Source organism: Battus philenor, unplaced genomic scaffold (assembly GCF_028537555.1).
Source record: "Battus philenor isolate CCGP_79_NKW_IND1 unplaced genomic scaffold, ilBatPhil1.0.hap1 SCAF_24, whole genome shotgun sequence".
Classification (NCBI taxonomy): domain Eukaryota; kingdom Metazoa; phylum Arthropoda; class Insecta; order Lepidoptera; family Papilionidae; genus Battus; species Battus philenor.
Window position 1 is genome coordinate 8697963 of NW_027181687.1, and position 24292 is coordinate 8722254.

General features: G+C 32.1%; 1 protein-coding gene and 1 long non-coding RNA gene across 2 annotated transcripts in view; one reads left to right on the plus strand and one right to left on the minus strand.

Moving 5' to 3' along the window:
• LOC137924697 (trichohyalin-like) overlaps nt 1-24292 on the plus strand; it is an 82600-nt gene that overhangs the window by 30489 nt on the left and 27819 nt on the right. The window contains exon 2 of the mRNA XM_068768118.1: nt 22842-22991. Coding sequence (XP_068624219.1) covers nt 22842-22991 — 150 coding nt within the window. The remainder of the gene's footprint in view (nt 1-22841; nt 22992-24292) is intronic.
• Nucleotides 598-24292, minus strand: part of LOC137924698 (uncharacterized) — a 34290-nt gene continuing 10595 nt past the window's right edge. Inside the window, exons 2-3 of the long non-coding RNA XR_011107600.1 lie at nt 23154-23333; nt 598-717 (exon numbers count right to left, since the gene is read on the minus strand). This is a non-coding gene — a long non-coding RNA (uncharacterized lncRNA). The remainder of the gene's footprint in view (nt 718-23153; nt 23334-24292) is intronic.

Below are 24292 nucleotides of genomic sequence, written 5' to 3' on the forward strand. Positions count from 1 at the left end.
TTCAAAAGACTATTATAATGAGTAAAGCGTTTTTCTTATAAAAAGTACGATCAAAATGATTCTCCAAATAAATCTTTGAAAGCACTTGTGTTGTATATATTGTATAATACGTACATATAATAAATACGTATAATTTCTACTGTGTAGTTTATATTATATAATAGTAAATAGTAATGTATGTTGAACAAGTGACGATCATGAGTCAGTAGACGCTGCGTGGGTAGGCCCCTACTAGGTAGACCGGCACATGGTTAAAGGCTGGTCATCTTTGGGTGAGGCCCATGCCATGCAGTGGGCGTCTACCGGCTGATACGATGATGTAGTTATCTTCATGATACATGTATAAGTACTTATTTAAAATGTATGTACAGCAGTTTCAATCTTCTGTATCATCTTATGGCGTCCGCTTAAATTTTTCCTGGTTACTAAAACTATTAAACCGTTGTCTAGGATATAGCGCAGTTTATGATTAGACCGCTCTTTATAATTCATCCTTTGCCTATTTCATCTGATTTATTCTTATTTCCTGTGTTGAACAATAAAAAGTAAATAATGAAATATTGTATAAACCTGTAGGAATCGATAGAGAATTCCCCGTGCCCCGTGAACATTTAGGCCAGACGCGTGTCCGGTTCCACTGTGCGTAGTACGCGATAAGCAGTCTTGTTGTCTGGGAAGAACATCCTCGTTGTCGAATCCGTCTCGTCTTCTTCATGCCTTTTTAATTTTGAAATTAAAAATTTCATTTAAAAACTAATAGACTATTTTCCTACTTTCTTTTTCTTTATACGGGCTTATTCTAACAATATAAAAATCAATTTTTATTTGAATATTAAAATAATCTCCTTTGGTCTTTGTATTAACAAATATAAACTCACGGATTTTTGCTATATATTTGTACATGGTCTTGTGACAATTACCCACTATTTACCCAAAAATTTATTAATGTTTTTAATCTCTATTTTTGTTTGTAATTATTATTTTCAGGCACAGTCAAGTTTTGTTTTCTACCTAGGTAATAGGGCGTCTGAGTCACACTAATTTTGTAAATTTTTTATCAAAGTAACTTAAGATTAAAATCCTTTGTCCCAAAGTTAAAAAAAATACGTTAAATACCTTAAATTATTAGATAGCACTATAAGAGTTGATCAAAAGACCTCAATCTCAGTCAAATGAATCTGCTGAGAGACGAAATCTGTCCCTTTTTTCTCACGACGTAATTTCGGTCTCAGTTTGATCTTTGTGATGCTTGGGTTTTTCTTTGATTTAATGATTGGATCTAGACTGTAGGATTTATTAAATTTGTGTGGAAAAAAAACCGCGAGATCGGTACAAACACAGGCTCAAACTCGGGAATCTTTTACCCTCAGCAACTCAACCGCTATCTGTCCGTTTTTCGGTCTGGTTACGGTTTTGTGCTCCCGGCTGCCGCAGCTATCGTTGAGTGGCTGTCAAGACTGGTTCTGCGATCTCGTGGTCACGTGCTTTTACTAATTTTGGCCACCAGGAGCCAGGATCTTTTCTGGTGAAGATGCAACCTAGCCCAGCACCTAGTGGCTGAGATACACCTTACAACAGCAGCACTATTTGCAGTTTTTGTGCTTTTTCGGTATTCATAGCACTTTTTTGGTGGCTTTATATGCGCAAATTCAAGTTTCTTTGATACGAGATACCAAATTTTTTGTCGTAACTTTTTTTTAAATATAATAGGGAAAATCCTAGATTTGTACCAATGTATAGGGCACTAAATTGCAAATATTCCCACAGTTCACGTTACACAATTTCTCAATGAAGAATTGTCACCGTTTTATGTTTTGTATTTTTTACTCAATTTTAATTTTTAATACACCGTTGCACTTCTGTTAACGACCCCGATCCCTTGGTCATACAAATCTGACCATTTTTAATAGTGCTCGCGGATACGTCGGTACTTGTAGTACACAAGTCCCGAGAAGAAGAATCGGGAAAAGAAAAAGAATCGGGAACTGTGCGCCATCTTAATGATGGAGCTAGTTGCTTGCACACCTATTCCTTCCGTTTATTAAACTGGGAGTAAAAGACCGCAGTAATAAGTTTTCCTTGAAAGAAGTAAATCGGCGAGTTTAAATTGTTCTTCGAATTTGAATTCTAACGAATATTAACAAATTAACAAAAAAAGTATTGTTGACTGAAATGGTCAGTATTTCTACACGTAACCTTTGAGTTGAAACATTACTGGGGCGTTGGAATTTTTTATTTCTTTCAAAGGCGATTGGCCATAATTATTTGGAACCAGTGTTTTAGGGTATAAAAAATGAATATGAAGTTTTCTGACGCTACCACGCAGTTGCTTGCACACGTAAGCTGTCGGTAAGAAGCAATAAATAATAGCGAATATTCCGCTGGCTTCTATCATGAGCGTAACGTTCGTAGCCGTTCGCTTTGATTATTCACGTACATGCCAATTTACGTGATCGCCGGTCATAGGGAACAGCAACCCCTTCAGTTGTAGAGCTTAGAAATTTGACGTATTTTATTTTTAATTTTATCGAATATTTTGGACAGCGGCCATTGTATTATGGGGTTTTTGCTGCCAGTGTTATATTTTTAATTTATATTTTATTATTTATAAACAACATTTTTCCACATGTTAAAAATAGTCACACCGTATACGATTTGTTTTTAAAGCTTTATATCTTGTGTAATAAGAGCCGGACAAAAACATTAACTAAATTATTTTGGAACAAAAAGCAGTTTAAAAATAACCATTGTCGAATTATCGTTTAGATATTTGAAAAGAAATAAAAAAAATAAAAGAAATTACTTCATGACTAAAACAAATTAATTATAAAGCCAAAGACAAAAGTTTAAGTTTTTTTACTTGTTTCCTTGATGAGGGTGGGGTAGGGGATATTGCTCAATACACAAACCGTTATTGAACTAAACTCCCGTGCATTAGGAAGGTAGGTATTTTTTTGTCCTAGGTTGGGAGCTCTGTCTATAACATTTGCCAAGCGTCATTTTGTCAAAAGTTTGAATATTATTCCGCTCAGTCCAAATAATTTTGAAAGATGTTTTGTATCTCAAACGCGTCAAGGGCCTCGATTGGTGTCAAAATCGTCAAGTTTTTTGGAAAAAAGGCCGCAAAAAATCGATTCATATCTTTCTGCAACCACTGTATTCGCTTATTTTGGCTCCGTGTGACTTCTGTCTATTCAGCAAACGTAAAAGGCTAACGGGACGACGTTTTGACACGACTGATGAGATAAAAACCGAATCGAAGGTATTGAAGGTTATATTCGAAAAACACTATTTCGAAGACAGGAAAAAGCGTTGGCAAAATTGCGTTTTATATAACAAGTATTACTTTGATCTGCATGAAATTGATTTGGAAGAATGAATAAATAATTTAAATTTTAAAAACAAATTCACGCAATTTTTTAAACACAGTATTATTATTTAAAAAAGAAACAATAAATAAGGTTTTGTTCATTTCTTGAATGTTTTTACAGCTTAAATACAAAGCTAAATTTTCACTGGTGAATGCGGTATTTAATATTTCCTTCATTCGAATGTACATTGTAGCTACAAATATTCCTTCTATTTGCAGATGACTGTTAATGAAAATAGCTAAATCCTTAGCTTATTTTGTACCGGTAAAAATAGCTTAACGCGATAACGAATAACATTCTTTTTTAAAGAAAATAAGCGGGAATTTCTAAATAGGTTAGGTAATTATAGTACAGAATAGCTTGCACGAATTTCGTATATCATTCGTGACTTGTTGCTTATACAATTATTTTTAATTAATTGTGTAAAAATACGACGCTTACACTTCTTTCATACAGTAAAATATTTAAGGACACTTATTAATGTACCATTTAAATATACTACCTCAATAACAACATTTTCTATATCAAAACACACATGTATGAGTTCTCGTATGCTTAAATGGAAATCAGCTTTATTTTTGTTCGTGTAAATTCATACCTAGCACAAATATACGCACAAACATATATATATATATATATATATATATATATATATATATATATATATATACATATATAAATATTTATAACATTTTGATGTATTTGATTGATATGTAACCAAAAATATTTCGAGGAAGAAGTCGAACCCAATTTGGCTGGGCAGAGAAAATTTCGAAACATCTTCTTGTCCAATATCCTTTAGTGCCTTCAGACGAAAATCTACGGTTAATTTACGTTACCAGTGATGATTTACGGCATTGAAACGTAGTCCTTTACTTCGGGTCTCTCTGGCAAACTCACTGTTGCAATGATCCATGGATCGGGCCTATGCTCGAGCTGTCTCTTCGAGATCGTAATTGTTTAACGTAATGCAGTGGATTGATAAGTTGATGTGGTATTGACCATGCTATATAGCGCACAGTACAAGTGGTTACTGTGACCTGAATGTTCTAGTATGGAGACACCACCAAGCGCGACGAGGACATCCTCCAATTAGGTAAATAGACGGCCTAATTAAGATCATTGGAAGATGCTTTATAAAGGTCGCGTTCAACGGTAGTCCTATATGATCTACGGTAGCAGCCTACGTCCAGCAATTGACGCCCTACGGCTGAAATGATTAAGTATATAATTTAACCATGAAATTAATTCGTTAGCAATAACATTTGGTTCTATTTTCCAAAGATTCGAATAACACGTAAATATATTATTCAAAGCGAGAATCTTTCCGGCCATCAACTGTAACTGTAACATTAATGTTTAATACGAATAAACGGCGTCGGACCTTCGAAATATCGATTCTGTCGAAATTAAGGAAGGAAATAGGGCAAAGGGATTCGAAAGGGTCGCTTGGGGCTCGACCTTAGTGGCATGCGTAGCGGGAAACAAACAAATATAAATAAAAAAGTCAGCACAGTGTATTACTTGCGTATTGTTATTTGAATTGAAGGTTTTTCCTTTATATACATTCGAACTAATTCGATATGAAATTGCCCTAGGTAGGCAGGTGTGCGCTGAAACTCTTATTCAGACATTGGACTGTCAAAAGTTTTACCCTCAAGCCTCATTTAGACAATGGCTACTACCAAATATTGCTTTTATTTGAACTGAAAAATCTAAGTAATATTGTGACTATATTTACGCTGTCTATTGTATATAGACTTCGCTCAAAGATTTCTAGTAGAGTACCGGTTAAAACCGACATCCAGCATCATCCGACATCCTATGCAAGGTCGTTTTTGTGAAAACAATTGTAAAGAAAAAATAAACTGTTTATAAAATTAAAAAAACTACTAATTTATGTTTATAATGACTTAAGATTTTATATTTTTTTTATATGTCTAAATAACAATAAACCTCTTTTTCTTACGTAAGTTACAAATATTTTTAGACTTCAAAGTGTAAACCTTTTGTAATTAATTTTAAAATATAGTATGTAGTTGAGTCCCTGAAAAACTTTATACATTCGTGCCATCTATTTTATTATCTGTCATATAATACGAGATGCGATGACTCAAAAGATTTGTTCTTACGTAATGTCCCAACATAATGAAATATTAAGTAAACAATAAGACGATGTCTAGACATGAACTTTTTGGATGAATTATTTATATTCAAATGATATCGAAACCATTTTACTTGACGGCATAAAAAGAGAACAAATTTGACAATCTTTCAAATTCAATAATTCTTTATTAAACATAAGATGGATTATGTGTCTTGTTGAAGTCGAGTTGAGTTTACCAGCTATTCAGATAAAATGAGAAGAACATGCGAAAGAAACTAAACGGGTTTATGTAAATTTTTTAATAACTTAAAATTACATAATTTAATGAACATTGAAATAATATGTAGGTTGATACATCGTTTCTATTTGTTTGCTATCTTCTATGAAGTCAATGACACTATAACACTCTAACCACACTAATAAACGCACATAAACATTCTTTTTTTAAAACCGTCAATGAAAGTTTTCTGTACACATTCGGGATCTATTGTAAAAGCACATGTTGTATAAATAAATAAAATTGTAAACATTGCCCGTGGAAAGATTTAGTAAGTCCATCAAAGGAGTATTGGGTACATATAATTTGTTTTTGCGGCTGGTATTAATGTTGTGTTTGTCAGTTTCTAGGATAATCGGTAATGTTTTTATTAACACATTATTATATTATATTATAACATTCTTATTGAGTCTTCGTTACATGATACGGTATGTGATGAAAAGTCATATTTTAGGTTAGATTAGTTAAAACAAAGAATATTTTCAAATCGACAGGATTTTTTTTGTTCACAAATGATAGTCTGATGATGTCAAAAAATGAGTATAGAACATCATTAAAATACATAAAATAGCGTTTAACAATTAATTTTAATAAGTATGAAAATATTTTTATCCATCATTCGCTATTCTAGAATCTCTTTCCGTTGTCACCGGTAATTGTTTCCTTCGTGCTGATTCGAGTTGGGTAGGAGAACTCTTTGTAATATCCCACAACTTGCAACGCGCTATTTTGTTTTCTCACTTTTAATGTACTTGCAGCCAGTCTTTTCGGTCCAATTTACTCTTCTCAGCTCTGTTGGCACAAATTATGCATATATGAGCGAGGAGCAGTTTTGCACTACTGTTAATAATATAGTTTGATTAATAATTGGAATACAAGTAATAATAATTCTTTCATAAAAAATTATTACATTTGCAACGTTCTTCGAAGCGCGCCAAAAGACCATTCCTCAACTACTATGCTATGTTCGATTGGTGCTAACCGCTGTTAGCCTTTCTGGCTTTTAAAGTATTTTCGAATTTAGTAGTCGTGCATCCGAAATCTTTGAACTAATAAATTAAAACAAATATCTACATCAGAGTAATCCTCTACTAGCTCCTCACACTGCTCTCATTACCCCTTGTCATTGTTCGCCATCATGATATTTTTAAAGTGTTGTCATATATTTTTCGAAGAGGAGTTTAACGCAATGTTTCAGTGCAACTAGAAGCAAAATCCAATCCGTAAATCTTTCTACAAACAATGTATTAGCTATCACCATAAGATCGTAGGTAATGTTGAGAAAGCTCTAATTGCTAGATTTAAAAAAAATCAACACTGCTGTACTAAGAGTTATTGCATTTGATTTAGTATTCGATCAAAAAATACAAATATAAATGCAATAGCTTGAAACGGCCCTGTCATTAACATTTAGCATAAATACGCTAACGCTCTGGTAATGCGGTAGCATCATTATAACAGTCGCCTCTCCATTTGTATAATCAGACGTCCACACAAATATTTTTCCATTGTATTGCGTAGAACACACGGTTTTGATTTATAACGTTTCGCACTCGATGTAGGATGTTATTTCAGCACTCTAAACGATTCCTGTTGTTTTTGTAAAAGCATTGCGATTTTTTGCGGCATTAGTGACGTTACACGTAAGCTTTTAGCAAATTAACTATAAGTTTAAAATCAACAACGGCTAAATAAACCGCTATTTATCTTATCGATGGGTTCCATTTTTAAAAATTAAAATCGTTTTGGAAGTTTCCTTTAATGAAACCGAAAATCAAATGCGTAAATTTTAAATGTAAAATACAACTTTGGTAACCTGTATTCAGCTAAAATTATATTTATTATTATAGTCCATAACTGTTATTATTACTTTATAGTTGTATATCTTCATTTATATTTATTATAACGAATCAAAAGTTCAGTATGATGTCAAGGTCACGACTGTGTTTATTTATAAGAAGCGGACCCAACAATTTTAATAGAGATGTTTGTCTGTACTACTGTATGTATATTACTAATATATACACATCATCATACTTAGTCTGGCTACAAATACAAATATTTAAAAATAAACATATTACTTTTAAATTTGGAATCTGTCATTTTGAGTTTTCATATTTTCGCTCCAATAATTTGTATCGTAAAATATTTTGTTTTATTAAAATGGAGAGAGGTGATACGGAAAACCGAATCGATATGTTTACATAGAGTAGACTTGGTATGCAATAGAATTTTTAAAATTCTCTATACGCTTGGTATTAATCAAATGTTTGTGTACTAGCCTATAGGTAGGTACGATGAAATTTCTTTTGTTTGTGACAGAAAAATATCTGGCCGATCACGTGTGTATGTACGAAAAAGGCAATCAAAGCAGCATGGTTAAGAATTCCAGTGGAGACTCCGAATGGCATATTATATTTTTATATGTAATAAATTTATTACAATTACATATACATATATATTTTTTATTTTTATTTATTACAATTACATATACTAATATTATTACATATACATATATATACACACATACATACATATATATGGCCTGCCAGTTTGCTAAGCGATAATTAATTTTGCCATCATCGAAATTTACTATTACATGCGGAATTAAAAAAATGTTACGAGCGCTCTCAATCTAACCTATAAATATTTACTGGCAATATGTACTCGTCGGTTGGGAAATATTTTAATTTTTTTTTAAATTGGTTCGTTGAAATCTTGCTTGCAGTCCACTCATATGCGGTTGCGTGCTCTAGTGCACGACCGGGTTTTTTTGTAATTGCATTTTACGCTGCATTTGAAATTCGAAAAAGGAACATGCAAACTTTCAATTAACACTTTAATTTGAACTTAGAGAGCTTTGAGTTGAAAGCTACAAAGTAATACTCTAACGTAACTTTTCTTTCTCGAGTTATTTGATTCCCAAACACGCAATTTTTATGTTTTAGTGTTCTTTATAATAAAGGTTGATAAGTAACAGGTTCAACGTGATTATCGATCTCAATAATAACATTTCACGTGAAGAGTTATTACTTTATACCGGCAGTATGAAATAAAAATTAAAAATAAAAGAGAAGTCTTTCTACGTTCGATTTAAGAATTCAAAACAGTATCCTATGTTTTTTTTCACACGTTTTTTATTGTCACACATGTTACAAAGAAGCATTTATATTTTAAACAGCAAGTATGACACACCTCTATTATATGCATAATATGAAGATTGTTTTTCCAAATTTTATTGTTGTCCTTGATAAAACAGCTTTATTACACAACACTGTACATTGAAGTCTGGCATGTACATTTTTAAACTACTCGTACTTAAATATACAGAGTGATTGGTTGTATGTGTCAAACCTTTAGAGGGATGAAAGTATAGGACATTTGCTGTCAAATGATAGACAACATAATAATAATATAGTAAGAAAAAAAAAAGAGTTTTTAAAATTCAAATTGTAAAATTTTGAAATTTATTGTGGTTTACTATCTATACCTGCAGTCTTTATACTGCCAAAAATCTTCCTGTCGCATTATAATAAATTCAAATTATTGTATAGCGATCACTTTATAAATTTATAAAGCTTCATAACTCTTTGATGATAAATAAGCAATATCACACTTTTAAGGTTTTTATATCTAGGACCAATCATGCTGTATATCATTTCAAAAGCTTAAAGGTCCAAAAGAATAAGAAAGTACGTTTACCATAAATTACCAGGATGCAAATTTTTTTTAACAAATATTTTTTTGGATTTGCTCTAAAAAATTACAAACGACAATATCATATATTGATCATGAAATATATAAATTAACGGCAGCTATTAAATAACAACGGTTGACACGGACCCAAAACATTTATCCACATAGAAGATTGGCAACAACAAATTTAAATCAATATCAGTACACAATTACCAAAAAAAAAACTTTATATATTTTCTCCGTCAATCAAATTTCCTTGTTATTTAACGCGTGAATTTGGTTTTACTTGAAGTTGTTTCGTAAAGTTCGTAAATTTTACTGTGTGGTGAATGGAAAAACAAACGTAATTTTAATACTTTTTTTCATGCAAATATTCGATTTTGTATCTTAACAGGGTAATCAGTTATAGATATAATTATTTCTTTCACTTGTTAGTTTCAGGTCAAAGACAAGCACATGGTCGACTTAATTGCACGAAAGATGTAATCCATGCATTACATGTTGAGTAAATATTTCTCTTTAATTTTTCTGCCAGTTCTTTTGGGACTATCATTTATGTTGTTGTTGTTATGCGAATATCTCTTATACAAATAGCATTCCTCTTACTTATTAAAGGAACTATTTTTTTTTCATATTAAGAGCGACAACCCGACGTAATATTACATTGGAAACTAAAAAATATGCGTTTGAGCTTTTTAAGAAGGTACTCCAAAAAGAATAAAAACATCGTTTAAAAAAACTCAACAAGCTACAGCGACACACGTTTAATGATTTTCGTGTTAATTTCTGTAGCGTTAAAATAAGAACGTTCTTCATTACTGGCCACATTGGCCATCAATACTTTTTAGTTTTAATTAAAGTCCGTTCGAATTCAAATTCGAATGCCGATTTGAATTTGGAAGCTAGCACTGATAGTCGCTGCCATTGTGTTTGGATCCATCATGATTTTAAATTGTTTCCATATGCAGAGTAATTGGGAATTGTTGTAAAAGCTTTGAAGGGGTAAATGTATAGCTTACTAAAAATCAATGGTTTGATGATAATACAGTAAGAAAGTGCGATTTCAAATTTCGGAACAAACACGTACACGGGTGGTTTAGCGTTGCCACCGCAATAATAGTTGCGATGTAGTTTTGACATTTAGGAGCCAAGAACTATCTCGTGGTCATATTTTACGTTTGGGTACTTTAGTACTTTAGCTTTGCCCAGCAACAAAGAAAAGAAAAACAGATAAACAATCAAAAGCAAGTCCCCGCTCAGCTAATAACCTCGTCAAGTACGAGTTTCCCCATTAACAAGTTCAAGAATCGATGTTCATCGTAGACACAAGAAAGGTAGTGAAGTTACATCATTAAACTTTACGAAACAACTTCAAGTTAGGTCTAATTCACGCGTTAAGTAACAAGAAAATTAGACAGCTCCGTTTACTTTGATTGGCAGACAAAACATAAAAAGTTTATTCGGTAATTATGTGTTCTGGTGTTGATTTAAATTTGTTGTTGTCAATCTTCGATGTGGATAAATATTTTGGGTCCGTGTCAAACGTTTTTATTTAATAGCTGCCATTAAATAAAAAAAAATCATTGTTCACTGAATACGTCTTTTGTATTTAATTAAATATTTCATGCTCAATACATGATATTGTCGTTTAGTTTTATTAATGAGAATACTAAAAAATTTTAATAAAATAATTTGTAAAGGGGGTAATTTATGGTAAATGTACTTCCTTATTATTTTGGTCTTTTAAACTTTTTAAATGAAATACAGCATGATTGGTCAAAAGTATAAAAGCCTTAAAGGAACGATATTGCTTTTATCCCAGAAAAAAGCTTTAAAGCTTTATACATTTACAAAGTGATTACTCTGTAATGTGTTACAATAATTTGCAATGTATTGGAACGCGACAGCTCGATTTTTGGGAGTACAAAGTCTGCAGGTATAGATAGTAAACTGTAATTAACTTTGTCATTTAACGATCTAAATTTTAAAAACACTTTTTTGAAGAGAAATGTGAAATGAGCTATAGTTTCATCCCTCAGAAGGTTTTATAGCACCCTATATATTTAAAGAGTAACAAAATGTACTTCCCAGACTAAAGTGTGCAGTGTTGTGTCATAAAGCTGTTTTATATCAAGGACAACAGCTAAAATTTTGACGAACAATCTTCATAGTATGCATATGATAGGGGCGTGTCATACTTGCTGTTTAAAATATGAATGCCTCATTGTAATATGCGTGACAATAAAAAACGTAAGAAGAAATAAAACATATAAGACATTGTTTTGAATTCTTAAATCGAACGTAGAAAGACTTCTCTTTTATTTTTAATTTTTATTTCATACTGCCGTTATAAAGTAATAACTCTTCACCTGAAATGTTATTATTGAGATTATTAATCACGTTGAACCTGTTACTTATCGACCTTTACTATAAAGAACACGAAAACATAAAAATTGCGTGTTTGGGAATCAAATAACTCGAGAAAGAAAAATTACGTTAGAGTATTACTTTGTAGCTTTCGACTCAAAGCTTTCTAAGTTCGAATTAAAGTATTAATTGAAAGTTTGCTTTTTCCAAATTCAAATGCACCGTAAAATGGAATTACAAAAAAACCCGTTCGTACACTGGAACACGCAACCACATATGAATGCGCTGCAAGCAAGGTTTCAACGAACCAATTAAAAAAAATATATTTTACAACCGACGAGTACATTGCCAGTAAATATTTATAGGTTAGATTGAGAGCGCTCGTTACATTTTTTAATTCCAAATGTAAAAGTAAATCTCGATGCTGGCTAAATTAATTACCGCTCAGCGAATTGGCAAGTTCAAGTGGCAGCGAGCAGGCCATATAGGGCGGAGAACTGTTGGCCGCTAGCGCCTTAAAGTTTAATAGTGGGGACCGGCAGCGTAGGTCGATCACCAAAAAGGTACACAGGTAACCTTGAGGTGTTCACTGAAACTCAACTATATTAAAAATATTTATTAAAAATAAAATTAACAATCCTGTTTTCATTTTTTTATTTCGAAAAACACACCGGAAGCAATGGACATTGAAGTGGTACAATCTATATATATCAAAATATCAGTATATATGTATATAAACAGTAATCACTTTCAAAAACTTTTTATTTTTTATTTTCATACTACTTTAACAACATCGATTCGGTTTTCTTTATCACCCCAATATATTTTAATGTAACTAAATATTTTACAATGTATTGAAGCGAAAATAAGAAATACAAAATGACAGACTCCAAATTATATATATAATATATATACACACACAAATAGAATGTTTATTATATTTACATACTACTTCTTTTTGGACTGGGACATGTTAATAAATTTATCAATACTAAATTTGTCGGGGCAGCTTATAGATAAACACAATCGTGACCATGCGATCATAATGAACTTTTGATTCGTTGTAGTGAATACAACTGAATATATAAAATAATAGGGTATACCACTGGACTATAGAAATAAATGTAACTTTAAACCGAATATCTGTTACCGAAGCTGTATTATACATTAAAAATATTCACAATTAAAATTTACGCATTTGATTTTCAGTTTCATTAAAAAAAAAACAATCCAAGTGATTTTCATTTTTCAAAATTGAACCCATGGATAGGATAGCGGTTTATTTAGCCGTTGTTAATTTTTATCCGTTAGTTAATTTTCTAAAAGTTCAGGTAACGTCACTAATGTCGCAAAAACGCTTTTACAAAAACAACAGGAATCGTTTAGAGTGCTGAAATATCATCCTACGTCGAGTGCGAAACGTTATAAATCAAAACCGTGTGTGTTCTACGCAATACAATGGAAAAATATTTGTGTGGACGTCTGATTATACAAATGGAGAGGCGACTGTTATAATGATGCTACCGCATTACCAGAGCGTTAGCGTATTTATTGTAATCGTTAATGACAGGGCCGTTTCAAGCTATTGTATTTACATTTTTATTTTTTTGATCGAATGCTAAATCAAATGCAATAATTTGATTTTTTTTTAATATAGCAATTACAGCTTTCTGAACATTATCTGCGATTTTAATATGAAAGCGAATACATTGCCTGTAGAAAGATTGGACTAGATTTTTCTTCTGGTTGCATTAAAACATTGAGTTAAACTCCTCTCCGGAAAAGATAAGGCAACACTTAAAAATATCAAGATGGCGAACAATGACAAGGGGTAATGAGAGCAGTCCGGGGAGCTAGTAGAGGATTACTCTGATATAGATCTTTGTTTTAATTTATGCGTTCAAAGATTTCGGATGCACGACTACTAAATTCGAAGATACTTTAAAAGCCAGAAAAGCTAACAGCACTCAGCGCCAATCGAACATAGCATAGTAGCTGAGGATTGGTCTTTTGGCGCGCTTCGAAGAACGTTGTAAATGTAGTAATTATTCGTGAAAGAATTATTTTTACGTATATTCCAATTATTAACCAAACTATATTATTAACAGTAGTGCAAAACTGTTCCTCGCTCATAGCCTATGCATAATTTGTGCAAACAGAGCTGAGAAGAGTAAATTGGACCGAAAAGACTGGCTGCTATAATTGACAGTAGTGCAAAACTGTTCCACGCTCATAACAGACGCTTTTTTCTGTGCCATAGGTATGAACAGAGCTGAGAACTGTTAATTGGTCCGAAAAGAGCCTGCGAATACATTAAAAGTGAGAAAATAAAATAGCCCGTTGCAAGTTGTTGGATATTACAAAGAGTTCTCCTACCCGAGTCGAATCAGCACGAAGGAAATAATTACCGGCGACAACGGAAAGAGATTCTAGAATAGCGAATGATGAATAAAAATACAGCATTCTTGTATTTTCATACTTATTAAAATTAATTGTAAAAGGCTATTTTATGTATTTTAAATAACGTTCTATAGTCACGTTTTAATATCGGCAGATTATCGTTAATGAACAAAAAAAATCCTGTCGATTTGAAAATATTCTTTGTTTCAACTAAACTAACATAAAATAAGATTTTTCATCACCTACCGTTTCATGTAACACAGACTCGATTAAAATGTATAGTATTTTAATAAAAACATTACCGATTATCCTAGAAACTGTGACATACACAACATTGATACCAGCTGCAAAAACAAATTATATGTACCCGATACTCCACTTAATGGACTTACTAAATCATTCCACGGGCAATGTTTACAATTGGATTTATTTATACAACATGTACTTTTGCAATAGATTCTGAATGTACACAGAAAACTTCCATTGATACATTTAAAAAAAATGTCAAAGAATGTTTGTGTGCGTTTGTGTGTATGGTTGCTTCACTGTAACTGACTTCATTGAAGATAGCACACCTTTGAAACGATGTGTTCTACCGTCAGATTATTTCAATGTTCATTAAATTATGTAATTTTAAATTTTTAAAAAATTAACATAAACCCACTTAGTTTCTTCCGAATGTTCTTCTCATTTCATCCGAACAGCTGGTAAAGTCAACACGACTTCAACAAGACACATAATCCATTTTATGTTTAATGAACAATTATTGAATTTGAATGATTGCCAAAATTTACTCTCTTTTTATACCGTCACGTGAAATGGTTTTTATATCGTTTGAATATAAATGATTCATTCAAAAAGTTTAAGTCTAGACATCATCTTATTGTTTACTTAATATTTCATTATGTTTGGATATTTCGGAACAACAAATCTTTTGAGTCATCACATCTCATATTATATGACAGATAATAAAATAAAAAACGGAGTCTTACTACATATTTTAATATTAACAACTAAAGGTTGGAAAAAAGGTTAAATAAAAAAAGGTTAATAAGTCTAAAAATAATTGTAGCTTACGTGTGAAAACTTATAAAAGATTTATCGTTATTTAAACGTGATATATGATATATTAAGTCTTTCTTAACCTAAATTGATGTTTAATCTGGAGTTTTTTTTATTATTTTGTATTATTTTTATCAACATTGTTTAGTTATGTTTTGTTTATTTTTTCTTTACATTTTTTTCACAAAAACGACATTGTATTCTTTACAATTGTTTTCACAAAAATGACCTTGTATAGGTCGTCGGAAGATGCTGGATGCCGCTTATTGCCAGTACTAATGGAAATCTATGTGAGAGGTCTATGTCCAATAGTCGCGATCTGCGGCTCAATCAACGATGAAAATTAAAATAAATGAAATAAAATTCCACCGATTTATTTACGTGAAATATTCAAAGGTTTCCAACATTATAATTTTTGAGCATAACATTTATTTTTTAATTTCACACAACTGGCACAAGGCACTCCAAATTAATTATGAACTGTATAATTCTTTATAAATTTCACAATACAGAAATTTCATGCGGGGAATCTCCGCGTTGTGTTCTATATACTATGTATATATGGGATAAAAACGTGTTATATTGAACGTGTTATGTGTATCTTTTTAGGAGCATCGCAAACGAGTCTTAATAGTAATAAGTAGACGGTTTTTATTTAAAAAAAACATGTCTGTTTTTAGTTGTCATCATTCCTAATTTAAATCCTTTTCTAATTTCCGAATATCAGTAGCCATGTAAGCTAAGTAAGAATATTAACGTGAGATTAATTATCTGTTATAAGCTAATAGTTATCAATACATCATAATGGTTTATATGGCACTGAAACAAACAGATTAAAAATCGCGAATAAAACATATAAAAAGATAGTTACGTATACAATATATTATTTAGTATTCAGTTTTTTATATTATTTTAATTCCTAACGTTTTTAGTAAACGTTCGTGCATTCTACGATTTTTTCCAGCCATACGTAACTGCTGGTGTCTTGGAGCGTTTCTTTTGTTTCATTTAGTTTTAATTTCCACTACAACGTTTCTCTCGTATTGTTCGAGCTTCACGTTTTATTGTCTTCTAATTTGTCTCCATCCAGTGCTATTGTAACTCGCAACGCCAACAGAATGTGGAGCGAGCGAACATAAAAATATTTCAAGGAACCTTCAAGGTCCGTAAACATTATTCCACTCCATTCTCTTTGCTCCACTATCTATTTAAACTGCGTATAAATTATTTGTTGTATTAAATTTAGTTATTATTATTAAATCTGAAGGCACTGCATGCTGGCAATTTCCATCCGATAGCTTTTAACGGTATTCTCGCTGGTTTTTTTTTATTAAATATTGATATTTATACTGATATAATTTGTAAATTCCGCAAGTGAAATTAGGGAGCTTCCCAAGGAGCCAGGTCTCAGGCGGGTCCAGGTATCATGTAATAAGGAGGTTTAAGGGCCCCAATCGATGAAAATCTTGAGTGGCTTGGGTGACTTTTCGATAATACCTATTTAGAATTTCGACCTATGGGTGTCCGAGAAAGCCAAACCTCGACTTGATCGGTTGCTACTACCTGGCAAAAATTATGATGATAAGAATGGTTACTTTCACCCACTTCGTGTGAATTCGTGTCACTTCGGAAAACATTAGCGCTGGGAGAAGAGGTGTCCAGAATGTGGAAACCGAAGTAGCCGTTTTTCAGCCGTTTCAGGCATTAATTGGAACACTAAACGAGTCTTAAGTTCGTCCAAACTGGTTTACTTCACACCGGCTTTCAAAGTAACTCCACGTCCTCTCAGTCTGATGAAATAAAATAAATAACATAACGGCTGGACATGCCAAGAGAAACTATCTACATTTTTTTAAAGTTTAGAGGAATAAGTTAAACGCCTTCATTCTCCTCCGCACAAAACCGGGTGAAATTGAAAATGTCAACGTACATCGCCGAAAAAATATGTTTACTATTTGTGATAGGACCTGAACTATTTAAGGACCCTCGAAAATATTTGGCGTCCCAACTAAATCTAATTATACCATACATATATATAAGAAACATATAGATATACGAACTCATCACAATATCTTTGGAATCATAAGGCTAAAGCACTTCAAATTTGATCAAAATGTGTCCTTTGCCGAGTTAAGGTCAGCTAACAACGAATTTTATGAAATTCTACCCACAAGAGAGTTTCAATGGGTCTGTTTATTATTAAAAGTCTTTTTTTTTAACTATGGCTCTTAGAGGCTACTTGGCTAAAATATTTTTTGGCATCTTAAAATATAACTAGAATGGATTTTATGAAATTACATCTACAAAAGGCAGTTCCACGAAGCGTGTGGCAGATAGCGATTATTTCATAAACGAAATTAGATACTTGTTGACGGAATAATTAAAAAGAATTTATAACGTTATATAAGTAAATGTGAGTGATTCGAGCACGACTACAAATTTAATATTATTACCTGATAACAATCCTGTTTTATATATGTAATCTATATATAAGTGATTTCACTGTGCCTCTATTGATATTTTAGATCTAGCATTTTTTGTCATTTTTCGTAAAATTATTTTTATTTGCAAATAAATTATTGAAAAATCAAGTTTGTAGGAACAATGTATTAAAACATAAATTCTCAAATAAAAAATACAGTATGTTAAATAAAAATAACGCCTATGGCAATGGAGGCATTTCAACTTTAATTGGAAACTGTCTATTTATATGCAGTTGTGTTATTCTCGCGGCTGCTTGATTCTCGTTATCGGGTCGAAGTGCAACGACTGCTGTGAGAATAATTCTTTTAGAATTTATTTGAAACGTCCGTCAACGGTAACTAAATTAATTAATTGGTATCGTTAAGTTATTATTACGTTTGCTAGATAAGTTTAGCTTTGACAGAGAGGTCGATCGTCAAATCCAATTCAGCTGGGCAGCGATCGAGTAACCATAAAACATCCTCAAGTCCAATAGCCATGACTGCCATAAGACGAACCTTGCTATAAGCTCATAGTCCCTCATTTCTCTTCTAGATCATATCAGCAATGAGGAGATGCGTAGACGAAAAAAGTAACAGACATAGCCTACCGGATTGGCAAGTTAATGTGACAATAGGCAGAATGCATAGCGCGCAAAACGGATGACCGTTGGCGCCTTAAGGTTCTGAAGTACATGCCACATAATCGGCAAGTACAGTGTTAAGCCCTTTTTAAGAATTGGAAGATGATGTTTGCAGACAGGTTCCTAACAGACCTATTGGAAATTTGTAGAGAAGTTCTATGTCCAACAGTGGAAGTCCTACTGCTGAAATGATAATGATAGTATTGCTTAAGTGATAACCTATCCTATGTAGGTATCTCATCAACCCCGATCGAAAGGATCGTAGTATATTTTGACCCTTACTTGATCTTAGTATATAGAAACTACTTCGTGTTGCCTTTGTCTCACAAACAAATTTCATTTAATGCAATCGTTTAAACGAAATACTGGTATAGTTTCTTTTTTTGAAATACACTCAAAAAATAGGATATTCGTATGATCCGAGGTATACGTAAATAAAATATGAATCTTCTAAATGTTTTATGATATAAATCAAAAGTTATTATTTATATCATAAGAAATGAGCTAAGTCAAAATGGCGTCCATTTGTTTCATTATAATAGAACGAAAACAAGAAATACTTCTTACCAATTTTGTTATACTATTGCTTTTGTATTGGTATTTTTGTAATAAAAATATGTAAATCAGTTTTACACATATTTTATTGTTTTCGATTTGTGATATAACGTGACAAACATATTGTATGAAAATTTATTCAAATTATTACATTGTTGTCCTGGAACGATTCGTCTCAATGCTGAGTTTTTTTATTTGATTGTAAACTGTACTCAATTTTACAATATTTTGAATAAACATTGTTCGTACTTTAAAATTTCTTGCAATATTAACGATGTTCTTTAAAAATACACAATACACAAAAAGAAATTTGTAAGCAAATACTTCAGCTATAGGACGTCAAGTGTTGAACTTAGGCTTCCCCTATATTTATTTATATATATTATATTTATTTTTATTTCCAATGAGACCAGTAGTATGTGGTCTGCATCAACTATATGTTTTCTTCCAAGATAGACGTCTTACGCTGCGCTTGCTGGTTCTTGGTCTTCTTCTTCTACGTCTCTAGAACACTAAGGACCCCGTGGCTACTCGTGCGCGCTATGTGGTCTGCCTATTACCGCAATTCAATTTGCCAATCAGCTGGCCTATATCGGTTACATTCGTTAATCTAAATCTCATTTCTCGTTCGACCGCATAGAGAAATCCTGAGCCTTTCCATAACTCGTTGAACAACTTTGAGCTTGCCAACAAGGTCTTAGAGACCAAGTTTTAGATTTTTAGGCGCTACATGGCCCTCTAGATATATTACTGCAAAAGATATCTTCGGCATCATTACCAGCGAGAAGTAATTGTAAATTAATAACGACATATTGATTGGATATAACACTATAACTTTGCGGCATTTACTGCCCAACATCCAATAAACGACCAGCTCCAATCGTAAAACAAATTGAACATTAATTCCTATGAAAAAACCTAAGGAGTCTACGATAAATTATTATATTATATAAACTGAATATAAATGTATACAGCATCTAACTTCTACATCGACAATACATTAATTAAAACGAGAATAATTCAACGAATTTTAAATTTAAATTAAATTTTCATTCCTTTTTAATTGGATTTAACAATTACATTGTTTAAGTAATACACTAAAATGTGTAATTATTGGCCGTAGGCTCTTTTCTGCAATACGTAGTTTGGGTTTGAACCACGCGTTGACTATTTCTGCCAATGAGCAGTATCCTATAGAGAGCAGGAAAAAGGGTGAAATTCACATACGCTTATAGTGTGAGCGGTTATAGATGTACAATACCGGTCCCACACGTACCATATCTGTCCCACACCACCTATGCGACGTTTTGTCATTCGTGCGACAGAGATAACGCTCTACGAAGCCGAAATTAGCCGATTGTTTCTTTCCAAAAGTCGATGTGAAATATTTAAGGGTGGACGAATGCAGATATCTAAATAATTTTAGTCAAAAAATTAATAATTCAGATATCATTAATTATATAATGATTATGATTATTAAAACTTTTTCAAAATTCGGATTATTGCACACTTATTTACTTTTTGTTTACTATTTGTCCGTGCAGACATTTGATCGCCAAAAGTTATTAATATAACACATTAAGAGAAAATATAATATATTGAAACATATATTAAAATGATCACTTTATACATGCCGATGATTGGAAATAGGTGTAAAAAATTTTTGCTGACAACCGAGTTATACACCTTTAAAGCTTTCACATCTACATCCATTACCTTTATTCCTGAGTAATTAAAAGTAATCTAGCTTAGGTAGGATAGTAATAGCAAATCTTTGTCGAGTCTTATTTTCGCTACAATTAATATGTTAACTATACTGTCTATTGAATTTAACTTACACTTAATTTATCATTAAAAAAATCTTTTGACTGTAGAGAGTACTCTAATAAATTGGGATGAAACCGTGATTCGATCTTTTTGCGTACCAATGAAGTTAGCTGGCTAGTCATAAATAAAAAAAAAAACTAAATCCGACCCATTCGAATGATGGTTGCCTTTATGGATCACCGTTATCGTAAAAACCTGCTATTTGCGAAAAAGCATCCGAATACATGCGATAACAATTTTTTTCATGCTACGAACATTATTTAATTGCGCAATTTAGGATATTTATCGTTTTGTCAAAAGTCATCGTTCCATTTTTTTTAAATCCTCCTCTTATTTTACCGTGTTGGAACAATATTTCTGGTAAATGTTTACTAATAAATTATATTATACAGGTGATTTATCACTAAAAAAAAACTACATCTACTTTTAACCAATTTGTATAAAATGATCACTCTGAAATATGTTACATTAATTCTTTTTTTTTGTGACAGGCTATTAACTTATGGTAGTATAGTCTGCAAGAGCAAATAGTACAATTTTTTTTTAAATATATAGTTATCCGAATTATTTATAAATCTATGGAATTATGAATAGGGTGTACGACGAAACATTAATTGTTAGCAAATAAGTAAGAACAATCACCCCTTCAAAGTTTTTACACCTATTAACAAACATTGTTTACACTTTTAAATAAATAATTTAAAAAAATCAAACTTACGTATAATACTAACTGCTATCTTTAAGCTTGCGTAATCAAAATCGAATTAAATAGTTTGTGATAAATAAACTAAAAAAGAGATCGAAAGTATCATTATTTGTATAGATGTGACTTTCTAAAATAACTTTGCGTTCCGTGAGTAATGTAGTCTAAAAGTTTATCGAATATCATCAGTTATTGCAACATTGAAGCCGTTATTGTGTCGTTTGGATCACATTAGGCACAAGAGTTAGATGCCGGCAGCCATCTTGTGCGACTATTAATCATATTCATTTCACTTTCTATGAGACACAGATTTCGTGTTCAGAAGTAATAACTTAGAAGAATTGTTCTTGGTAAGTTTGGTTTATTTATAGAAAAAAATTGATGCTGATATTATTTGTCCAAATAGATATAGTCAAATATGGCTTTGATTTGAACTTATGAAAGATGATAATAATAAAACAATATGTTCTGAAACATGACAGAAATTACATGTTTAGTCCAATATTTATAAAAAGAAGGTAGGATGATATCCATTAGGTAGATGTCTTTATTAAGGTGATCAGATGACGCTGAATGTAAGCAGCTTTCAGTAGTTTTGGAAATCTATGAGGGATGTCCGGTAGTGGATGTCATGCGATTGAAATGATAATGCTATAAAAAGAACAAGCCCAGATACCTTATCCGATGTAGACGAATAAAACAGAATCTTAACGAAGTTATTTTTAGTTGCTTAAAAATAACAAGGACGATATTTGTAAGTTTGTTAAGTAAGAAAAGACCCAATATTCTTCAGGCATCTTCAGGAGTTATGTTACACCGTTTAGACACAGAGTGGCCTGAAGATGCCCCGTGCAGGGGTGAAACACGTGTTGAGTGATTTAACGGTGGTAATTGTGTAATTCGCATTGTTTGCCGCATGCGCATTTATCAGCGGGCTGGCGGGCGGTGCACTATGTTGCACGACTACCACTGCATGTGCGGAAGTGGCTAAATATTGGTCCTTTTCTTACTTAGGATGGACTTCCGCAAAATAACGCCAGATTCCAATAAATATATAAGTTTGTTGTCACAGATCTGAACCCCAATTTTAAAATTTGGTTAAGTCGGTCTGGGTTTTTGTTCGGTGAAAGTAATGCTTTGAAAGAGAGCTTTTTTAAGCCTGGTACGCGAGTCGTCAACCCAGAGTGGCATTCTCTCGGTGAATTCATAGAGTAAGGAAAAATGATGATATTCTGGTGTGTTTTGAATACTTTAGGATTTATCGAACTTTGGTAATTTAGTAATAATAACAAAGTGTTAGCTAATTGTCCTAATTTCTTATACTTCCAGTAATAAAAAATTTGTATTAAATGTATTTTTCTTATTTTTAGAAACAAGCGATGCTAGTGAGGCAGTTGGAAGAAGAACTGAGATTGCGAATGCGGCAACCCGCTCCTGAGTTACAACAACAACTGGAAGCACTGTACGCGGAAAATGAACACTTGCAGAGGGAGATTGCAATATTGAGGGATACCATCAAAGTGAGTCAAACAGAGATGTCAACATTATGGAAAAATTTACAAAGGAAACTTAAATAAATTAGTGTAGAATTTAAAATATTAAACATTCAATTTGGTTCATATGAATTGTCTGATAGTAAGCTGTGATTTTTAAAATAAAACTCAATAATAAAAATGACTTACCTTAATTTTTAAGTTGAAGTTAGACTGGGGAAGTCACACTGCGTGCAGAACGAATATTATTGAATATAGTAGACCACGGAGCAGCAATCACTGCGTAGGATGTGTTCATCCACGAGTTGGATAGATGACCTATTTAAGGCCGTCGGATGACGCTGGATGCTACCTAAATTATCCGCAAACCTATAACCATACCGAAAAAAAAACAAATTTATAATTACATTAACTTAAGATTACTCTTCCAGACCTAGTGCTGTTTATTCCCTTAGATACAGTCGTAGATGAAATGGCATTATATATAATATTAATTACTTTTTTCGCCTTATGGCATTATCAATTATCATAATTATGTTATCTAAATGTTTTTTATCTTTTCATATTTCTTTATTTACTTTATCTTTTTGTATCAACCCGTTCTATTAAAAATCTATAGAGAAGGTCTACGTCGTACCGCTGAAATGATGATGATGATGATGATTACGTAGAGGTTTGATGATTATCACAAATTTCTCTCTCTGCTATTATTAAGTTGAAATAGAGATAAAGGTAATATATAAAAATATGTAATACTTCGTGAAGTAAAATAATTGGTAACTACACCTATAAGATTTTATAGTCAAAATTAGTATTATAACAAAAACTCTTGTCATCACTCGTCCACTTTTTATAGCCGATGTGTCAGCTGCTATTATTTGATACCGTTAAAACATGCGGGTAGTGTCTTTTTTTTTAAATTGTCATGATATTGGGACCTCTCGTTTCCCTATCTTATTTATGGGACAGGGACGTTTTTATCTTTTAATAATTCACTTTCTTTTCTTTTTTAGTTCCATGCTCTTCTGTCATATTTCACATGATCTGTCTTTCTTCTACTTACATTTCCACAATTTCTATCTTTCTTTTCCTTACTTTCTACAGTTTATTCATCGCTTCGTTCCTTACTACCACAGCTTTTGGTTATCACGTGATTTTTACTTTATATTATCTTTTATTTTACATTTTATCACAGAAAACAGTTTTTGTTTTATTTACTTTATAATTATTTCTTATTGTTTTTAGGTACTACCTGTATTAGTTTTGTTTACATTTATTTCATGCGGGTAGTGTTTAGTTGTTTCCCAATAGTTACTCCTAACCATCAG